General features: G+C 44.6%; 1 protein-coding gene across 1 annotated transcript in view; it reads left to right on the forward strand.

Moving 5' to 3' along the window:
* Positions 1-3,465: 3,465 nt before the first annotated feature.
* LOC311245212 (troponin I, fast skeletal muscle-like) overlaps positions 3,466-18,709 on the forward strand; it is a 28,637-nt gene continuing 13,393 nt past the window's right edge. Inside the window, exons 1-5 of the mRNA XM_084335030.1 lie at positions 3,466-3,579; positions 11,927-11,959; positions 12,056-12,092; positions 15,922-16,050; positions 18,135-18,224. Of these exons, the coding sequence (XP_084191156.1) occupies positions 11,952-11,959; positions 12,056-12,092; positions 15,922-16,050; positions 18,135-18,224 (264 nt within the window). The 5' untranslated portion in view covers positions 3,466-3,579; positions 11,927-11,951. The remainder of the gene's footprint in view (positions 3,580-11,926; positions 11,960-12,055; positions 12,093-15,921; positions 16,051-18,134; positions 18,225-18,709) is intronic.

Genomic DNA, 18,709 nt, shown 5'->3' on the forward strand with positions numbered 1-18,709 from the left:
GGTACCTGGCATCATGGAAACCTGGTCCCCAAGCGGGAATCGAACCCTGGACCTTCTTGCTGTGAGGCGACAGTGTTAACTACTACACCACCGTGCCGATCTACATACATGGCATTTGATTGGAGGCTAGTCTCACTTTGTCCCACAGCAACATTAAAATAGTTTAGATTTGTGTATGTTGTTTATGTAAAAAATTTACTTGAAAGTAACGCAATAGTTACTTTCTGAAGTAACTAGTTACTTTTATAATTTGTAACTGAGTGAGTAATTTAGTTACTTTTTGGAAGAAGTAACTAGTAACCAGTGATGGGCAAGCTACTTGGAAAATGTAGCAAGCTACACTACAAGTTACTCTCGATTAAATATAGCTCAACTACAATGGAAGCTATCCCCAGATAAATGTAGCAAGCTACACTACAAGAACATGGCAAAAATAGCTAGCTACATCGGCACTACTTTTTTTTTTTTTTTTTTTTTTCACCAAACAAATAGGCAGGAAAAAAAATTCTCAGTTTGATTGTTTATTATAAAACTGAAACAAGCCCTCGGTCTGGCTTTTTGTGTCATCCTTTTAACATGAACTTGTATTACACACTTCTTCAATATCTGAATTGTTTGACTTCATTTTACTAGTATTATGCTACCATGTATATACTACTACCAACTATGCTAATATGTCTATACTACTACAGTATGTACTCAGAGTATAACACTCAAGCTTGACACTGACAAACAATACTACTTATCCTTGGCTGCTAGATATGTACCACTCCTACTGACTTGTTGTACACAATTTGTAAGTTGCTTTGAATGAAAGTGTCAGCTAAATGACCAAATGTATTTAAATATGTAACTCACAAAACATTCCATGGCCCCAAAATCATGTTGGGACCCCCCCTGGGGGTCCTGTCCCACAGGTTGAGAACCACTGCTTTTCCCTCTTTTTTTCTTTTCTCCACCCCAATAATATTGTTCATTTTCTGCCTACAGTGAAACATCATGATAGCAGCTATCTTAGTTAAAGCTGTTGACAAAGTGTACTGACTTGTGTGCTGTTTGGGAACAGTTGATTTTCATCAGCTCACCTGAATGTCCTCAAGTTAGTGCTGGACGTGTTGAGAGAGCAGCATATGTTTTAGCCGTTTTTTCAGTCAAACTCATAAATGTGTCCCAGATAGGGCCATGGAGAGTCATTGTTGTTATTGACATCATCATCTTCATCAATGCCATCGAACCCCTCTGCCATTTCGCGCAGACTGGTTCATGTAATCCGTTAAATTGCATTCATTCAAGACGTCTGTGTTTTGATTTTCACTTCCTGCTTTGCGGCTGGAGTCCCGCCCTATCCTGCCTCTGATTGGCCTACCCGTAATGTTTTGGCCTACCATACCCAATCGTGAGTCGTCACTCATATCTAAACAAACCAACCAATCATAGTGGGTTTTTTACGGGGAGTTTTTTTTTCTCCTCGCAGATCTTCTAGTCTAGACTGTTTCTCCCGAAAGTAGCGTGTAACGTTTCTCGTCGCTACGTTACTACTTCGTTCTATAAATAGCTCCGCTACAGAGATTGCTACCCTGGTTAAAAAGTAGCGAGCTACCAGCACGCTACTGAGAATTGTAGTTAAGCTATGTAGCGTCGCTACTTGTAGCTAGCTACTGCCCATCACTGCTAGTAACTGTAACTAGTTACTTTTTAAAAGTAACTTGCCCAACACTGAGAATCACTCTGTTGTATTAATGAGTTACAACCTCCCTCCTCTCTACTGTACCTTTCTAGAATCACTCTGTTGTATTAATGAGTTACAACCTGCCTCCTCTTTACTGTACCTTTATAGAATCACTCTGTTGTATTAATGAGTTACAACCTGCCTCCTCTTTACTGTACCTTTCTAGAATCACTCTGTTGTATTAATGAGTTACAATCTCCCTCCTCTTTACTGTACCTTTCTAGAATCACTCTGTTGTATTAATGAGTTCAAACCGCCCTCCTCTTTACTGTACCTTTATAGAATCACTCTGTTGTATTAATGAGTTACAACCTCCCTCCTCTCTACTGTACCTTTATAGAATCACTCTGTTGTATTAATGAGAGTTACAACCTCCCTCCTCTCTACTGTACCTTTATAGAATCACTCTGTTGTATTAATGAGTTACAACCTCCCTCCTCTTTACTGTACCTTTCTAGAATCACTCTGTTGTATTAATGAGTTACAATCTCCCTCCTCTTTACTGTACCTTTCTAGAATCACTCTGTTGTATTAATGAGTTACAACCTCCCTCCTCTTTACTGTACCTTTCTAGAATCACTCTGTTGTATTAATGAGTTACAATCTCCCTCCTCTTTACTGTACCTTTCTAGAATCACCCTGTTGTATTTCATTTTGAACTGTATGACGTTTTTGCTCAGTTTAAGAGTCACCCCACAAACAGAAATACACATCCTTTTAAGAGTTTGATTTGATTTTTTGATGTTTTTTAATTTTCGTGTCTTACATACAGGTGTATGCCCAGCCCATATGGGCTTACAAGACACATAAACAATAAGTATATAATAGTATACTTGACAAATTACTTGACAAATGACATATAGACCAAAATGGCCACAAGAGTAGTGCAAACACACAGCTGTTTTAAATGAAATGTCCCTCTTACATTGTAGTCCCCCTTCTCTATCCAAGAAGATCTTTTGAATGTTGCCAGGAATGATATTAATTAATTAACGAATAGGTTGCAAACCTGTAGAAGTCATGTCATGACATAAATGAGTACATTAACAGTATTTATTTATTCAGATGCTTTAGACACCTACGTAGACATTTGGGGACAAAAAGCATTGTCGTCAAAACATGTCACGATTAAACACCGTGGGCTGTACTGTACATCTGGCTAAAACATGTTTTTTTTGTTTGATTTATCTCTCTGTACCATAATATCTTAAATCATTGAAAGAACAAATGATGATATTAACTTGTCTTTTCCATCTCTTTCAGAGAGAGGGCAGCAGTTATGCTGCAAAGCAAGGCAAATAGTTCCCAGTGAGTTCACCATGCAGACACCACTGCCAGGACAGTACGACAGTAAGTCTGTCGGACATGAATCACAAACACGACGCCTCGACGTGCCAACTTAAATGGCAAGAATTATTTTTACAACAAACAGCACGACCAACTCTTGTGTGCGTGTCACAAATGTTTGCGTGCAAACTATTGCATTTCTCCGCTTCCTGTTAATTGCCACAAAGGTTAATTACTTTCCTGCCAGACTTAATATCAGATTGGACGATGTGCTGATGGACTTCATATCAGAATGATGATGGCATAAGATAATAAGCATAAGAATCTTGAAGGCCGGGTTATTTATAATGAGCGGAGCCGTGGAAGGGAGGACACTGTAGTACTGTATTTCATGACCTTGCCAGCTCATTGGTTTGAAGAGTAATCCGCTTCCATAAAGAGAAAGTCAGGGATTTAGAAGCCTAACAGAGAATGCAATATATACCTTCTTAGTGCTTCCCCTGCCTGTGGCCAGTCCATCCTCTTGTTTCCAACCAGCACGTCCCTCTCTCCTCTGTTACAAGGTAAGACACTGTCCTCCAGAGTTTGGCTTTGGTTCTTTCGGTGTATGAGTTTTTTTTTACATAGTATTTTAGTTGATTATCTGAAATATTTACATTTATTATCTGAAAAAATACAAATAATAATCGAACCCTAACTAACCTTACTGTCATGCACTTGTCCTAATAAACTAACCTACACTGTAGCACTCAACACTTTGATGAACACTGTTACTCAGCTGATAGAGTTGTGTCCTTCCTTCCTGCTGACTTGTCGTACAGAACTTGTAAGTCGCTTTGGATAAAAGCGTTCAGCTAAATGACTAAATGTAAAATGTAAATGTAGTTGTTGTATTGTTGTATAGTTGTACTGTTGTGTAGTTCTTTGTCTCAGCTAGGCCATTTACATAATTCTGGTGGTTATTATTAAGGATAACGACTTCATTAAAACTCTGTCAGATAACTTATACACTAGTAAAAGTAATACTGTACAAGTATTTAGCGTTTTTTTTTTTTACAGAATCTTTTGCAGAATACTTGATGCATGTGCCTGTCCATAGTAGCCTATTTAGCACGTTAGTGACTGGGTGTTGGCCCTCAGCCAAGGCTTCTTCCAGGCGCTGAAGAGCTTGAAACGTTTAACATCAAGTATTTCTAATAGTTAGGCGTCGCTATGGATGGTCTTTTCAGATTCAGATTGTTTATTTGCCACGTCATTGATTATACTATTACAAGCATAATAAGAGTGACATTCCTCCTGTCTCCTCTCTTGTATGACATTTCGCGTTTTTTACACTAATTAATTGTAGTCATTTACAGTGTTTAGAGTAAAAGCTTATTTGCTATCAAATCACCAATTTCATCTTGTGATTTGTACTTTTGATACTCGTGTCTCATGTGGCTGTAGATGACCTTGTGTTATCTTAGATTATATATTACAACTTCTCTTTGTTTTTTCCCCTTTTGTGTGTGTTAAACGGTTATGTTGCATTTGACAGATATGTTGAAAGTATAGTAAAAGCGTCTGAATGCTATTGTGTCTCTCGGGGCAGAGCGAGAGTAGAGCAGGATGAGTCAGCAGCAGTAAAGGCGGCGTGATGTACTAACTGGTGACTGGTGGCATGCTGTAAGGCCACACCACGACAACTCATACATCTGAAAGGGATCCTCGAAATGTTTATCCTCCTGTCGTCGCCACGTTTTTGGACGTAAACACGATCCTATACCTGCTTTATCTGGAGACGGCCGGCACTTTGTTTGTTCTCCTCCTATCTTTTACATTATGTTCCGTTGTCCAGTCAACGGATTCACAGGTTGATGATCATTTAGATTCACACAACAGTTCAGTTGGGGGAGTTGTATTCGTTTTCCCCAACAACTCTGACCAACAACTGATTGATTGATTGATTGAACATTTTATTTAACAGATTGCAGAATGGGTACAATACAGTACGGCTCAATACACACAATTGTTAAGGGGATGCAGACCAGAGAAATACTTTCGTCGTGTTTACATCAGAGTCCCCCCATTTTCAATTCATAATGATAATATAGCTCCCGTCAATACTTCATCTCGTTGTTAGTCGAATTTCTCTTGACATTTTCTTTTTAACAACACCTCTTGCCAAACACCGTAGCAGGTGAGACGATTAGGGTCCTTTTGTCGTTGTAAGTCAGGTCTAGTTGTCTCACAACTCCTACTACTTTGTGTAGTGTGTGTGTGTGTGTGTCACATTTTTTCTTTTGTTTCACATTGTCTCAGGCAGCTCACAGGCTATGCCACGCTAGTGGCCGGTTAGGGTGTCTGTGTGCGGTTGAGGACACAGGGCAGGCGGGCGCAGTTGTGACGGAGTGAACATGGAGTTATTTTTGAGACCGGCTCTAATGTCTCACTCTTCCCAGGGATGCTCTCTGTAGAGCGGGCACGGGCCAGCTGTGGTGTCGGGTTGCCGTGACCCTTTCAGAGAGACGAGCCTACCATAACACACACACACTTAAGACAAAATCAGGGCCCAAATTTAGACGGAAGATAATATTCCATCTCCGGGGAAGCATCTTGTCGAGTGACCGTTGAAAGGGGGCCTCGGTGTGTCTCGAAATATATTGTTCTCCCTAGAGATGCCCCCCCCCCCCCCCCCCGCCCTCCTCGTTTGACTGACAATGACCATTTGTTGTTGAAATATTTTTTCCGGATGCCTCGAGTGCGGTTGTAAGAAGTCTTATTTTAAGAAAGGGAGTGCGCGGTCTGTTCGTTTTTTTCTTTTTTGTAACTGAGACATTAGGAAGAATGTAGTGCGGCTCCGAGGGGGACAGCTGTGGGTCCAGAGATAGAGGTCTTATAGCGTCTCATCCATCCTCAACACCATCTCAAGGTCATGCACATTAGAAGCCTATTATAGGTATTTGTCTATTGAATAAGTATGTGTGTACAGGCTGTGCTAGAAACCAGAGAAGTACGACTCAAACATGTAATGATAGAGTCTGTCTGGAGGTGTTCCATCATAGACAACTAGAAAGGTGTGCTCAGTAGTGCACACATCTCCACCCAGTGGCAGCCACCCATGTATTCTCTGGTAGCCTACACATTAGGTGGGGTGTGAGTGTAGTGGGTGATTTGAATGAAACGTTCAAGGGTACGTTTCAGGTCCTTTCAGTCAACGGTTGTTGTTGACTTTGGTTTGGTCTAGTTATGTGCTAAACCACGCCCCTTTTGAAGTTCATCTGTCAATATCTTCAAAACGCAATTAGATATCAACAAGCATTATTACAACCTTTGATAAGCTTGGACCTATGGTTTTAGTTCAAGTTTCAAGTTTCAAGTTTCTTTAATAGTTGTCATACAGAAGTACAGAATACTTTTATACAAAATGCTTCTTACTGTTACGCTCCAGAGACTGTGCAGAGTCTGCTCTGTGTACAGTCTGCTGGACTATGGGAGCGCCTTTACGCTCCAGAGAGTTTTAGGAGAGATGTCAAATGTGTTTTTTACAAAAATAGAAAATGGCAGACTTTATGGGTCATTGATGCCAGTGTGTAGAGAGAGAGGATAGACGCCAAGTTCCATGTAAATTGGACTTACGGTGTAGGAGTTATGACCTTTTAATTATAGCACCCACATCGGGCCAATTGGGATAATATTCCACAAGTCATGTCTCTGGCCTGCTGTTTGTTCTCCTCCTATCTTTTACATTATGTTCCGTTCTCCAGTCAACGGATTCACAGGTTGATGATCATTTAAATTCACACAACAGTTCAGTTGGGGGAGTTGTATTCGTTTTCCCAACAACTCTGACCAACAACTGATTGATTCATTGATTGAACATTTTATTAACAGATTGCAGAATGGGTACAATACAGTACAGCTCAATACACACAACTGTTAAGAGGATGCAGACCAGAGAAAGAATTTCGTCTTGTTTACATCAGGGTCCCCCATTTTTTTTCAATTCATCATAACATATATGACATACATGACATACAGATAGACAGTACTGCTACATCTATGACATACCAGAGTTACAAATACAGTACTGTTTTTGATACAAGAAGAGTCTAAAAAAGAGAGTATATACATTTTACCTGTTCCCCTCACCCCACGCCTCTTTGTTCCTTTTACCCAGTACACGACTCAGCTTCTTCCCCCAGGCCATCAGAACATTGAACACTGAACTCTCCACACACAAGTACACACATGAGTACACACATACACACACACAACACACATGCTGCATTCGCTCACACACACAAACGGTCACTTTAAACTAAACGGAAAGGACACTTTGAAGGAACGAGGAAAATAAAGGTCACTCTAAGGTAAGAATAAGGATAGAGTAAACACTGTATTATATAGTAGTGCACATAGGACCCAGTGCCTTACATCCGTAGCTCAATGACAATGACACTACTGTATGTAACAACCCATCATCTACACTCCACAGCACACACATCCACATGCACACACTCACTTTAAACAAACACTCACCTTACCACTCACTTTACTCACTTTAACACACTTTATATTTATTAGTAAAGAAATTTGCACTACAATTCATACCTCATTGCACCTTACCCGAAGTTTGTACCTCATCCCATTTCTGCATTGTACCTCACTGTTACTCTTTTTACTCTGTATTGTATATATGTGTATATTGACTGAACACTTTATTTTACGTACTTTTGACTTTTTCTATTTTATACTTTTTATCTATTGTTATCTAGCACACTCCCAGCGGCTCATACAGAAAAAAGCATTTCCTGATAAAGTATTCTGTATTTTACTATGATAATTAATAAACAAACTTGAACTTGAACTTGAAACTATGGGAGTCCAGGGTGGCCTGGGTGGCCTGATACTCCAGTCTACGTTTGCCACCCAGGCCACCCTGGACTCCCACACCGACATTGACTCCTAAGCAGCGGTGGCCAAATTGTTAGAGAAGCGGGTTTGTGACCGGAAGGTCACCGGTTCGATCCCCGGGACCGGCAGGAAAAATCTGGGCTGGGGAAGTGAATTCATAACTCTCTCCTATCCCCTTAACACCAACCGCTGAAGTGCCCTTGAGCAAGGCACTTAACTCCCAACTGCTCCAGTGGAGTTGCTCAGTGACCAACGGTGTCGGACTGTGGTTGTACTGGGCAGCTCCCAGGTGGCAGACTGTGGTTGTACTGGGCAGCTCCCAGGTGTCAGACTGTGGTTGTACTGGGCAGCTCCCAGGTGGCAGACTGTGGTTGTACTGGGCAGCTCCCAGGTGTCAGACTGTGGTTGTACTGGGCAGCTCCCAGGTGGCAGACTGTGGTTGTACTGGGCAGCTCCCAGGTGGCAGACTGTGGTTGTACTGGGCAGCTCCCAGGTGTCAGACTGTGGTTGTACTGGGCAGCTCCCAGGTGGCAGACTGTGGTTGTACTGGGCGGCTCCCAGGTGTCAGACTGTGGTTTTACTGGGCAGCTCCCAGGTGTCAGACTGTGGTTGTACTGAGCAGCTCCCAGGTGTCAGACTGTGGTTGTACTGGGCAGCTCCCAGGTGTCAGACTGTGGTTGTACTGGGCAGCTCCCAGGTGTCAGACTGTGGTTGTACTGGGCAGCTCCCAGGTGTCAGACTGTGGTTTTACTGGGCAGCTCCCAGGTGTCAGACTGTGGTTGTACTGGGCAGCTCCCAGGTGTCAGACTGTGGTTGTACTGGGCAGCTCCCAGGTGTCAGACTGTGGTTGTACTGGGCAGCTCCCAGGTGTCGGACTGTGGTTGTACTGGGCAGCTCCCAGGTGTCGGACTGTGGTTGTACTGGGCAGCTCCCAGGTGTCAGACTGTGGTTGTACTGGGCAGCTACCAGGTGTCAGACTGTGGTTGTACTGGGCAGCTCCCAGGTGGCAGACTGTGGTTGTACTGGGCAGCTCCCAGGTGGCAGACTGTGGTTGTACTGGGCAGCTCCCAGGTGTCAGACTGTGGTTGTACTGGGCAGCTCCCAGGTGTCAGACTGTGGTTGTACTGGGCGGCTCCCAGGTGTCAGACTGTGGTTGTACTGGGCAGCTCCCAGGTGTCAGACTGTGGTTGTACTGGGCAGCTCCCAGGTGTCAGACTGTGGTTGTACTGGGCAGCTCCCAGGTGTCAGACTGTGGTTGTACTGGGCAGCTCCCAGGTGTGAATGGAACTGTGTGAATGTGAAGCAGGGCGTTCCTGAAAAAGAGCATCAGCTCAGCGAACCTACCCTGGGTAAATAAAGGTTTAAAAAGAGAACCTACCCTGGGTAAATAAAGGTTTAAAAAGAGAACCTACCCTGGGTAAATAAAGGTTTAAAAAGAGAACCTACCCTGGGTAAATAAAGGTTAATAAAGAGAACCTACCCTGGGTAAATAAAGGTTAATAAAGAGAACCTACCCTGGGTAAATAAAGGTTAATAAAGAGAACCTGCCCTGGGTAAATAAAGGTTAATAAAGAGAACCTACCCTGGGTAAATAAAGGTTAACATAAAAATAAATAAAAACTCCTACACCTCCATTGTGGACTACGTACATCAACTACAACATCGACGGTGTCGCCACCCTTAAACCGATTACTACATTCCACAATCAGAAGCCGTGGATGAGCAGAAAGGTCTGCATGCTACTAAAGGCACGTGACTGACACCGCGTTTAGAGCTGGTGTCACACGCTAACCAGTGACCTGGCTAGAGGAGTCGAGCGGGCCAGCCAGGGCTAACCAGTGACCTGGACAGAGGAGTCGAGCGGGCCAGCCAGGGCTAACCAGTGACCTGGCTAGAGGAGTCGAGCGGGCCAGCCAGGACTAACCAGTGACCTGGACAGAGGAGTCGAGCGGGCCAGCCAGGGCTAACCAGTGACCTGGCTAGAGGAGTCGAGCGGGCCAGGCCACAGCCACAAGCTAAGGGTTGAAAAGCACTTCAACAACTCTGACCCCAAAAGCACGTGGCAGGGCCTCCAGGCCATCACAGAGTATAAACCCACCAACAACTCTCCCCCAACAACTGACCCCTCTCTCCCCCCGACGGGCTCAATAACTTTTAATGCACGCTTTGCCAGGGACAACCAGGAGGCGCCCACCAAGGCTGCCCCCCTACCTGCTAACCTCCAACCCCTCACTGTGCAGCAGGACTAACTCCCATAAGGCGGCTGGCCCTGACGGCATCCCCGGCCACATACTCAGGAACTGCGCTGAGCAGCTGGCCGAGGTCTTATAACTGACATCTTCAACCTGTCACTCGCCCAGGCAGTTGTCCCAGCAGCGTGATTTAAAAACACCTCCATCGTGCCCAGTGTCGAAACACTGCCACAAGCCTCAATGACTTCCGCCCCCCCGTTGCACTCTCACCCCCGTTATCATGAAGTGCTTCGAGAGGCTGGTCCTGCCTCACCTCAGATCTGGCCTCTCACCCTCACCGTGAGGACAGAGCATGGAGGACGATATCTCCCCGATGCTACATCCCATCCCCCCTCTCCCACCTGGATGATAGCGACACCCGTGTGAGATTGCTGTTCATGGACTTCAGTTCAGCGTTCAACACCGTCATCCCCTCCAAACTAATTTCCAAACTTGCCGACCTCATGGAAACCAAGGGCCTCGACATTAACCCCTCTGTCTGCAACTGGATACTCGATTGCCAAACTAACAGACCCCAGTTGATAGACAATCTCACCTCCTCCACCCTCACCCTGAACACCGGCGTCCCGCGAGGTTGTGTGTGCTGAGCCCCCGTCTCTACTCCCTCTTCACCCAAGACTGCACTCCTATACAAGATGGCACCAACACACCATCATCATGTTTGCAGACACAACGGTGGTGGGCCTCATCAAGAACAACGATGAGTCGGCCTATATGCTCCAGCACCTGGCAGTGTGGTGCGCCGACAACATCCTGGCCCTCGACACCAAGAAAACCAAGGAGTTCATCGTGGACTTCAGGAAGACTAGACCCAGCGTCTACATCAACGGGACGGAGGCTGAGCGTGTCTCTCCAGCTTCAAATTCCTGAGAGTCCACATCTCCGAGGAGCTCTCTTGGACCCTCAACACCTCAGCAGCACGGGTCAAGAAGGCTCACCAGCGCCTCTTCTTCCTGAGGAGACTGAGGGAAGCCCACCGGTCCCCTCAGATTCTGGTGAACCTTTACCAGTGCGCCATAGAAAGCATGCTCACCAACTGCAGCACACAAGTACATCACTCCCTGCAAATGCAATTGAGTCTATCCATCACAAACCGTGTCTGAGGAAGTCACACAGCATTGTCAAGGACACCTCCCACCCCAATCATGGACTGTCTGCCCTCCTCCCCTCCGGGAGGCGCTACAGGAACCTCCGCTCCAAGTCAAGCAGACTCAGGAACAGCTTCTCCCCCCCCCCCCCCCCGCTCTCTCTCTCCCATGATTTCAGAATATATACCGGAAGTGTTGCGGTGGTCTATAGAAGAAAATACCCTCAAAACTGAATCTGTCTATTTGCTAGTTTCCCTCATAGAGACATCTTTGATATCAATATCACCGACACATCTTCATATTTTCTGGGACTCACTGGATGTCATATTGCTTTGCTTCTTTCTGTCCCTTCTCGAACAAAACCATTTGTCTTGAGTTGACAATTGCTTCCATGTCTAGGAAGATATATTTTATTTTATTTGTATTTGTATCCATATATATATATTTTTCTTTTTTAAATTAGTTTTTGTTATTTGTTGTTATTTCAAGTTTGTGTGTTCATGGTTGTTCGAGATAAATAAAGTCAAATCAAATCAAATCAAATCAAAGAATATTTATACTCACAAAATAGGTGGTAGACCTGTTGGACCAACGCTTCCATATTTTATAAACCTAAAGGTTACAAACACTACATAATGTGATGTTTTCTCTCCCCCCCCCCCCCCCCCCGACAGGAAGTGAGGAGAACCACCAGCCAACATGACTGAGTAAGTCGCGCATGTTTTGCACCGTGACGTCCTCTGCCTTCTTTCAATTTCAACTTCTAGAATTAATATTTGTTCCCCTCAATTGTCCGTCCGCAGGAAACGAATGTCCTCGAGCCGCAAGCACCAAATGAAAGTAAGGAGCGAAGTTTATCCGTATCGTATATATTATATAGACCTGTTCGCTGTATACAAACATACCGCGTTCGGGCCAATCGGCAACACCAACTGAGTCACGTGACTAAGTCGCCCCGGACCTGCGCGAGCTGCTGCGCTAAAATAAAATACGATGGGGCTCTATGGAGAAACCATGACACTCCCCTGACTAACAGTATAATGGAGCTCTATGGAGAAACCATGACACTCCCCTGACTAACAGTATAATGGAGCTCTATGGAGAAACCATGACACTCCCCTGACTAACAGTATAATGGAGCTCTATGGAGAAACCATGACACTCCCCTGACTGACAGTATAATGGAGCTCTATGGAGAAACCATGACACTCCCCTGACTAACAGTATAATGGAGCTCTATGGAGAAACCATGACACTCCCCTGACTAACAGTATAATGGAGCTCTATGGAGAAACCATGACACTCCCCTGACTAACAGTATAATGGGGCTCTATGGAGAAACCATGACACTCCCCTGACTAACAGTATAATGGAGCTCTATGGAGAAACCATGACACTCCCCTGACTAACAGTATAATGGAGCTCTATGGAGAAACCATGACACTCCCCTGACTAACAGTATAATGGAGCTCTATGGAGAAACCATGACACTCCCCTGACTAACAGTATAATGGAGCTCTATGGAGAAACCATGACACTCCCCTGACTAACAGTATAATGGAGCTCTATGGAGAAACCATGACACTCCCCTGACTGACAGTATAATGGAGCTCTATGGAGAAACCATGACACTCCCCTGACTAACAGTATAATGGAGCTCTATGGAGAAACCATGACACTCCCCTGACTAACAGTATAATGGAGCTCTATGGAGAAACCATGACACTCCCCTGACTAACAGTATAATGGGGCTCTATGGAGAAACCATGACACTCCCCTGACTAACAGTATAATGGAGCTCTATGGAGAAACCATGACACTCCCCTGACTAACAGTATAATGGAGCTCTATGGAGAAACCATGACACTCCCCTGACTAACAGTATAATGGAGCTCTATGGAGAAACCATGACACTCCCCTGACTAACAGTATAATGGAGCTCTATGGAGAAACCATGACACTCCCCTGACTAACAGTATAATGGAGCTCTATGGAGAAACCATGACACTCCCCTGACTAACAGTATAATGGAGCTCTATGGAGAAACCATGACACTCCCCTGACTAACAGTATAATGGAGCGCTATGGAGAAACCATGACACTCCCCTGACTAACGGTATAATGGAGCTCTATGGAGAAACCATGACACTCCCCTGACTAACGGTATAATGGAGCTCTATGGAGAAACCATGACACTCCCCTGACTAACAGTATAATGGAGCTCTATGGAGAAACCATGACACTCCCCTGACTGACAGTATAATGGAGCTCTATGGAGAAACCATGACACTCCCCTGACTGACAGTATAATGGAGCTCTATGGAGAAACCATGACACTCCCCTGACTAACAGTATAATGGAGCTCTATGGAGAAACCATGACACTCCCCTGACTAACAGTATAATGGAGCTCTATGGAGAAACCATGACACTCCCCTGACTAACAGTATAATGGGGCTCTATGGAGAAACCATGACACTCCCCTGACTAACAGTATAATGGAGCTCTATGGAGAAACCATGACACTCCCCTGACTAACAGTATAATGGAGCTCTATGGAGAAACCATGACACTCCCCTGACTAACAGTATAATGGAGCTCTATGGAGAAACCATGACACTCCCCTGACTAACAGTATAATGGAGCTCTATGGAGAAACCATGACACTCCCCTGACTGACAGTATAATGGAGCTCTATGGAGAAACCATGACACTCCCCTGACTGACAGTATAATGGAGCTCTATGGAGAAACCATGACACTCCCCTGACTAACAGTATAATGGAGCTCTATGGAGAAACCATGACACTCCCCTGACTAACAGTATAATGGAGCTCTATGGAGAAACCATGACACTCCCCTGACTAACAGTATAATGGGGCTCTATGGAGAAACCATGACACTCCCCTGACTAACAGTATAATGGAGCTCTATGGAGAAACCATGACACTCCCCTGACTAACAGTATAATGGAGCTCTATGGAGAAACCATGACACTCCCCTGACTAACAGTATAATGGAGCTCTATGGAGAAACCATGACACTCCCCTGACTAACAGTATAATGGAGCTCTATGGAGAAACCATGACACTCCCCTGACTAACAGTATAATGGAGCTCTATGGAGAAACCATGACACTCCCCTGACTAACAGTATAATGGAGCTCTATGGAGAAACCATGACACTCCCCTGACTAACGGTATAATGGAGCTCTATGGAGAAACCATGACACTCCCCTGACTAACGGTATAATGGAGCTCTATGGAGAAACCATGACACTCCCCTGACTAACGGTATAATGAAGCTCTATGGAGAAACCATGACACTCCCCTGACTAACGGTATAATGGAGCTCTATGGAGAAACCATGACACTCCCCTGACTAACGGTATAATGGAGCTCTATGGAGAAACCATGACACTCCCCTGACTAACAGTATAATGGAGCTCTATGGAGAAACCATGACACTCCCCTGACTAACAGTATAATGGAGCTCTATGGAGAAACCATGACACTCCCCTGACTAACAGTATAATGGAGCTCTATGGAGAAACCATGACACTCCCCTGACTAACAGTATAATGGAGCTCTATGGAGAAACCATGGCACTCCCCTGACTAACAGTATAATGGAGCTCTATGGAGAAACCATGACACTCCCCTGACTAACAGTATAATGGAGCTCTATGGAGAAACCATGACACTCCCCTGACTAACAGTATAATGGAGCTCTATGGAGAAACCATGACACTCCCCTGACTAACAGTATAATGGAGCTCTATGGAGAAACCATGACACTCCCCTGACTAACAGTATAATGGAGCTCTATGGAGAAACCATGACACTCCCCTGACTAACAGTATAATGGAGCTCTATGGAGAAACCATGACACTCCCCTGACTAACAGTATAATGGAGCTCTATGGAGAAACCATGACACTCCCCTGACTAACAGTATAATGGAGCTCTATGGAGAAACCATGACACTCCCCTGACTAACAGTATAATGGAGCTCTATGGAGAAACCATGACACTCCCCTGACTAACAGTATAATGGAGCTCTATGGAGAAACCATGACACTCCCCTGACTAACAGTATAATGGAGCTCTATGGAGAAACCATGGCACTCCCCTGACTAACAGTATAATGGAGCTCTATGGAGAAACCATGACACTCCCCTGACTAACAGTATAATGGAGCTCTATGGAGAAACCATGGCACTCCCCTGACTAACAGTATAATGGAGCTCTATGGAGAAACCATGGCACTCCCCTGACTAACAGTATAATGGAGCTCTATGGAGAAACCATGACACTCCCCTGACTAACAGTATAATGGAGCTCTATGGAGAAACCATGGCACTCCCCTGACTAAAAGCGGTTTCAAACGAAAACGTCTGGATGTCATTTTGCCAAATCGGCAGCACGGCTGTGAGTGTGAGTCGTTCACCTTTTACATATCTAGCTCAGGCATGGATTGATTGTTTAGATCGCTAGCTAGCATGGCTAACAAATGCAAATATATTGTAGTCTGCCCCGTTGTTCTGACCGTTCCTTTCTGCCCCTGTGATGCGCACGCACACCGAGTCTGACGTACAGTATACAGCGAACAGGTCTATTCACACTGTAACTGAGAGGAGGTGTTACCAGACTGACACGGTGTGTCCTCCACAGAGCTGCATGCTGGCGGTGGCCAAGGACTTGCTCGACGCTGAGTCGGTAACGAAGGTGGATGACAGGGAGGTGTATTTAACAGAGAAGTGCCCTCCGCTGAACCTGCCACACTCCCACGACGAACTGATGGTACGATGACACGTTGGAGGCGTCACGGAAGATTTGTGTCAAGGATAACCGGAGGACTTATAGGAGCGTAGATAAGAGATCAGATCCCCCTCGATATTGAGAAGAGATGCATCATGGGTCCCCCTCAAAAAAATAATAAGATATATATATATATTAGTGGTGGGACTCGATAAAAAAATGTAATCTAATTAATTCGAGACTTTCTCCAATTTTTCTCTGTTTTCTCCCCGTCCCAATTTAGTCGTTGTGCCAATTCCCCCCCTCCCCTACCTGGTTGTTGTGCGCATGTTCCCCCTACTGGTCAGGGAACCCTGAAGTCATCCGCACGCTTCCTCCGACACATGTGGCCGGCGACAGCCAGTGACTCTCTTCTCACCTGGCAGCGAGGACTCTCATTGGTGAAGTGTAACACGTGGGAGGTCACGCTGCCTTCATCAAGTCCTGCCTCCGCTGAGCAGGCGCCCAGACCTGACCTGTAGGCGTCGCTGTCCACAACGCCAGATCCCCACCCGTGACTTGCCCTCCCCCTAACCCAGCCAAACGGGTTAGTATAGCGATCAGCCCAAGCCCCAAGCAATGCTGACTCCGGGAGTCGAGACCGCAGCCTCTTGCATTGGTGACGGCGCAATCTCCGCTACGCCACCTGACCGCCCCCATATCAATATTTGATGCGAAAAGCAACATCTTTAATTTCAAATTAATTTTGGTATATGAGTGAATCAATGAATATACATTATACATATGTTTAAGCAGCAACATCCTGTATTAGCTACTACACAGACCAACAGATCAATGTAATCTTTTAACAAAGTGCAGCAATTTTAGGAATAATATATATATAGCGCAAAGGACCTTTTGTAAACTCAAGCACTTTCGAGGTAAAAGTAAAACGCAGTTTTAGTACATTCCAAGTACATTCCAGAACAGTTGACCATTGGGAAAAAAAATAACTCTTGATTGATCTCAATTTATCTTATTTAAAAAAGAATTATGAACAAACCAGACTAAGAAAAAAGGTTATTTGCCTTACTGCATTATATTCCATTCTATTTGTGTCAGCGGATACCTAAAATGTATTTTCCTTTACATAAATAAAGACATCTTCTCCACCATAAATTGATGCAGAAAAGGCACAAGTTAGTGCATAAAAGTACACCAGAATTCAGGAAGTGTTTCACGCTCAACAGTTCCTGGGGGAGGACCCCACGCTTAAAGTGCCCCCCCCCCCCCCCACACCCCACGCTTTTAAAGTGTCCCCCCCACACCCCACGCTTTTAAAGTGTCCCCCCCACACCCCACGCTTTTAAAGTGCCCCCCCCACACCCCACGCTTTTAAAGTGTCTGTCCCCCCCACACTTTTAAAGTGTCCCCCCCACCCCACGCTTTTAAAGTGCCCCCCCCCACACCCCACGCTTTTAAAGTGTCTGTCCCCCCCACACTTTTAAAGTGCCCCCCCCACACCCCACGCTTTTAAAGTGTCTGTCCCCCTCACACTTTTAAAGTGTCCCACCCCATGCTTAAAGTGCCCCCCACCCCACCCCACGCTTAAAGTGTGTCCCCCCCCCCACACCCCACGCTTAAAGTGCCCCCCCCCCCAGTGTTGAAATCAAACCTAAGCCCTTGCTTTGGAGTGTTAGTTTGGTGGTTAGAATGAAAAGTTGAGGTAATTCGACACGGCCTCCGATGGTAATCCCCCAGTATCATGTAGGTTTATTTGAATGAGTGAGTAAGCAAGATGGTATTTTTAAATTCCAAGGTTAAGAGGCTGGTGATGGGTGGTGGTGTCCATGGTGATATAATAAAAAAAAAAAAAAAAAAAATGATCATTTTCAAATACAGTGCTTTGCAATTGATTTTTAAGTGTGATACTGATCATTTGTCAAATTACCTATTTACTGCCGGTATTGATATGTCAACATTGTGATAGTGAGATGCTCTGATTGATGTTTATTTCTGTGGCCGAAATAGTTTTGTCCTAATTTGGTCAATGGCTTTGTATCACTGTATGCAGTAATCACTGTATGCAGTAATATATATATACTTTTTTTTCAGTGTGTAATCAAAAACACTGCATTCTTTTTTAGGCACTTTGCGCGAAACTCCACGAACAGATTGACCTGAGTGAGGAAGAGAAGTACGGCATCGAGTTCAAGCTGAAGCTGGTCATCGACGAGGTGAGCCGTCTATCTTCTGCCTGTTCTGCTCTCCCTCAGCTGACCTCTCTGGGTCAACCATCTCTCTCTCTCTCTCTCTCTCTTTCTGTCCATTCTTCATTCCACCGCTCATCGTTTCATTCACATTTTACACTTTCTTTCACTTACTGTATATCGTTATCGTTATTCTTTCCTCGCCGAACACATTGTGGTACACATGGGTTTGATTTGATTTTGTGTGTGAGCTTGCCTTGAATATGTACATTTGTGATTTTTTTTCTTTTCTTTTTTCTTTTCCGTTTGTAAGTCCACACGGGTGTGTTTGATTTGTCTGTAAACAAGACCGAAAAATAAACTTCATTCATTCATTCATTCATTCATTTGTTTTTTATTTGTCTCGAACATAGAAACATAAAACAAGTTTAAAAAACAAAAAGGTAAATAGTCAAAGACATACAATAAGTGTTCGAGAAGAGGGCGGCTGGGTGGCTGGTCACATTGCGCTC

The sequence above is a fragment of the Notolepis coatsorum genome (genome assembly GCF_963971535.1).
Source record: "Notolepis coatsorum genome assembly, chromosome: 18".
NCBI lineage: Eukaryota > Metazoa > Chordata > Actinopteri > Aulopiformes > Paralepididae > Notolepis > Notolepis coatsorum.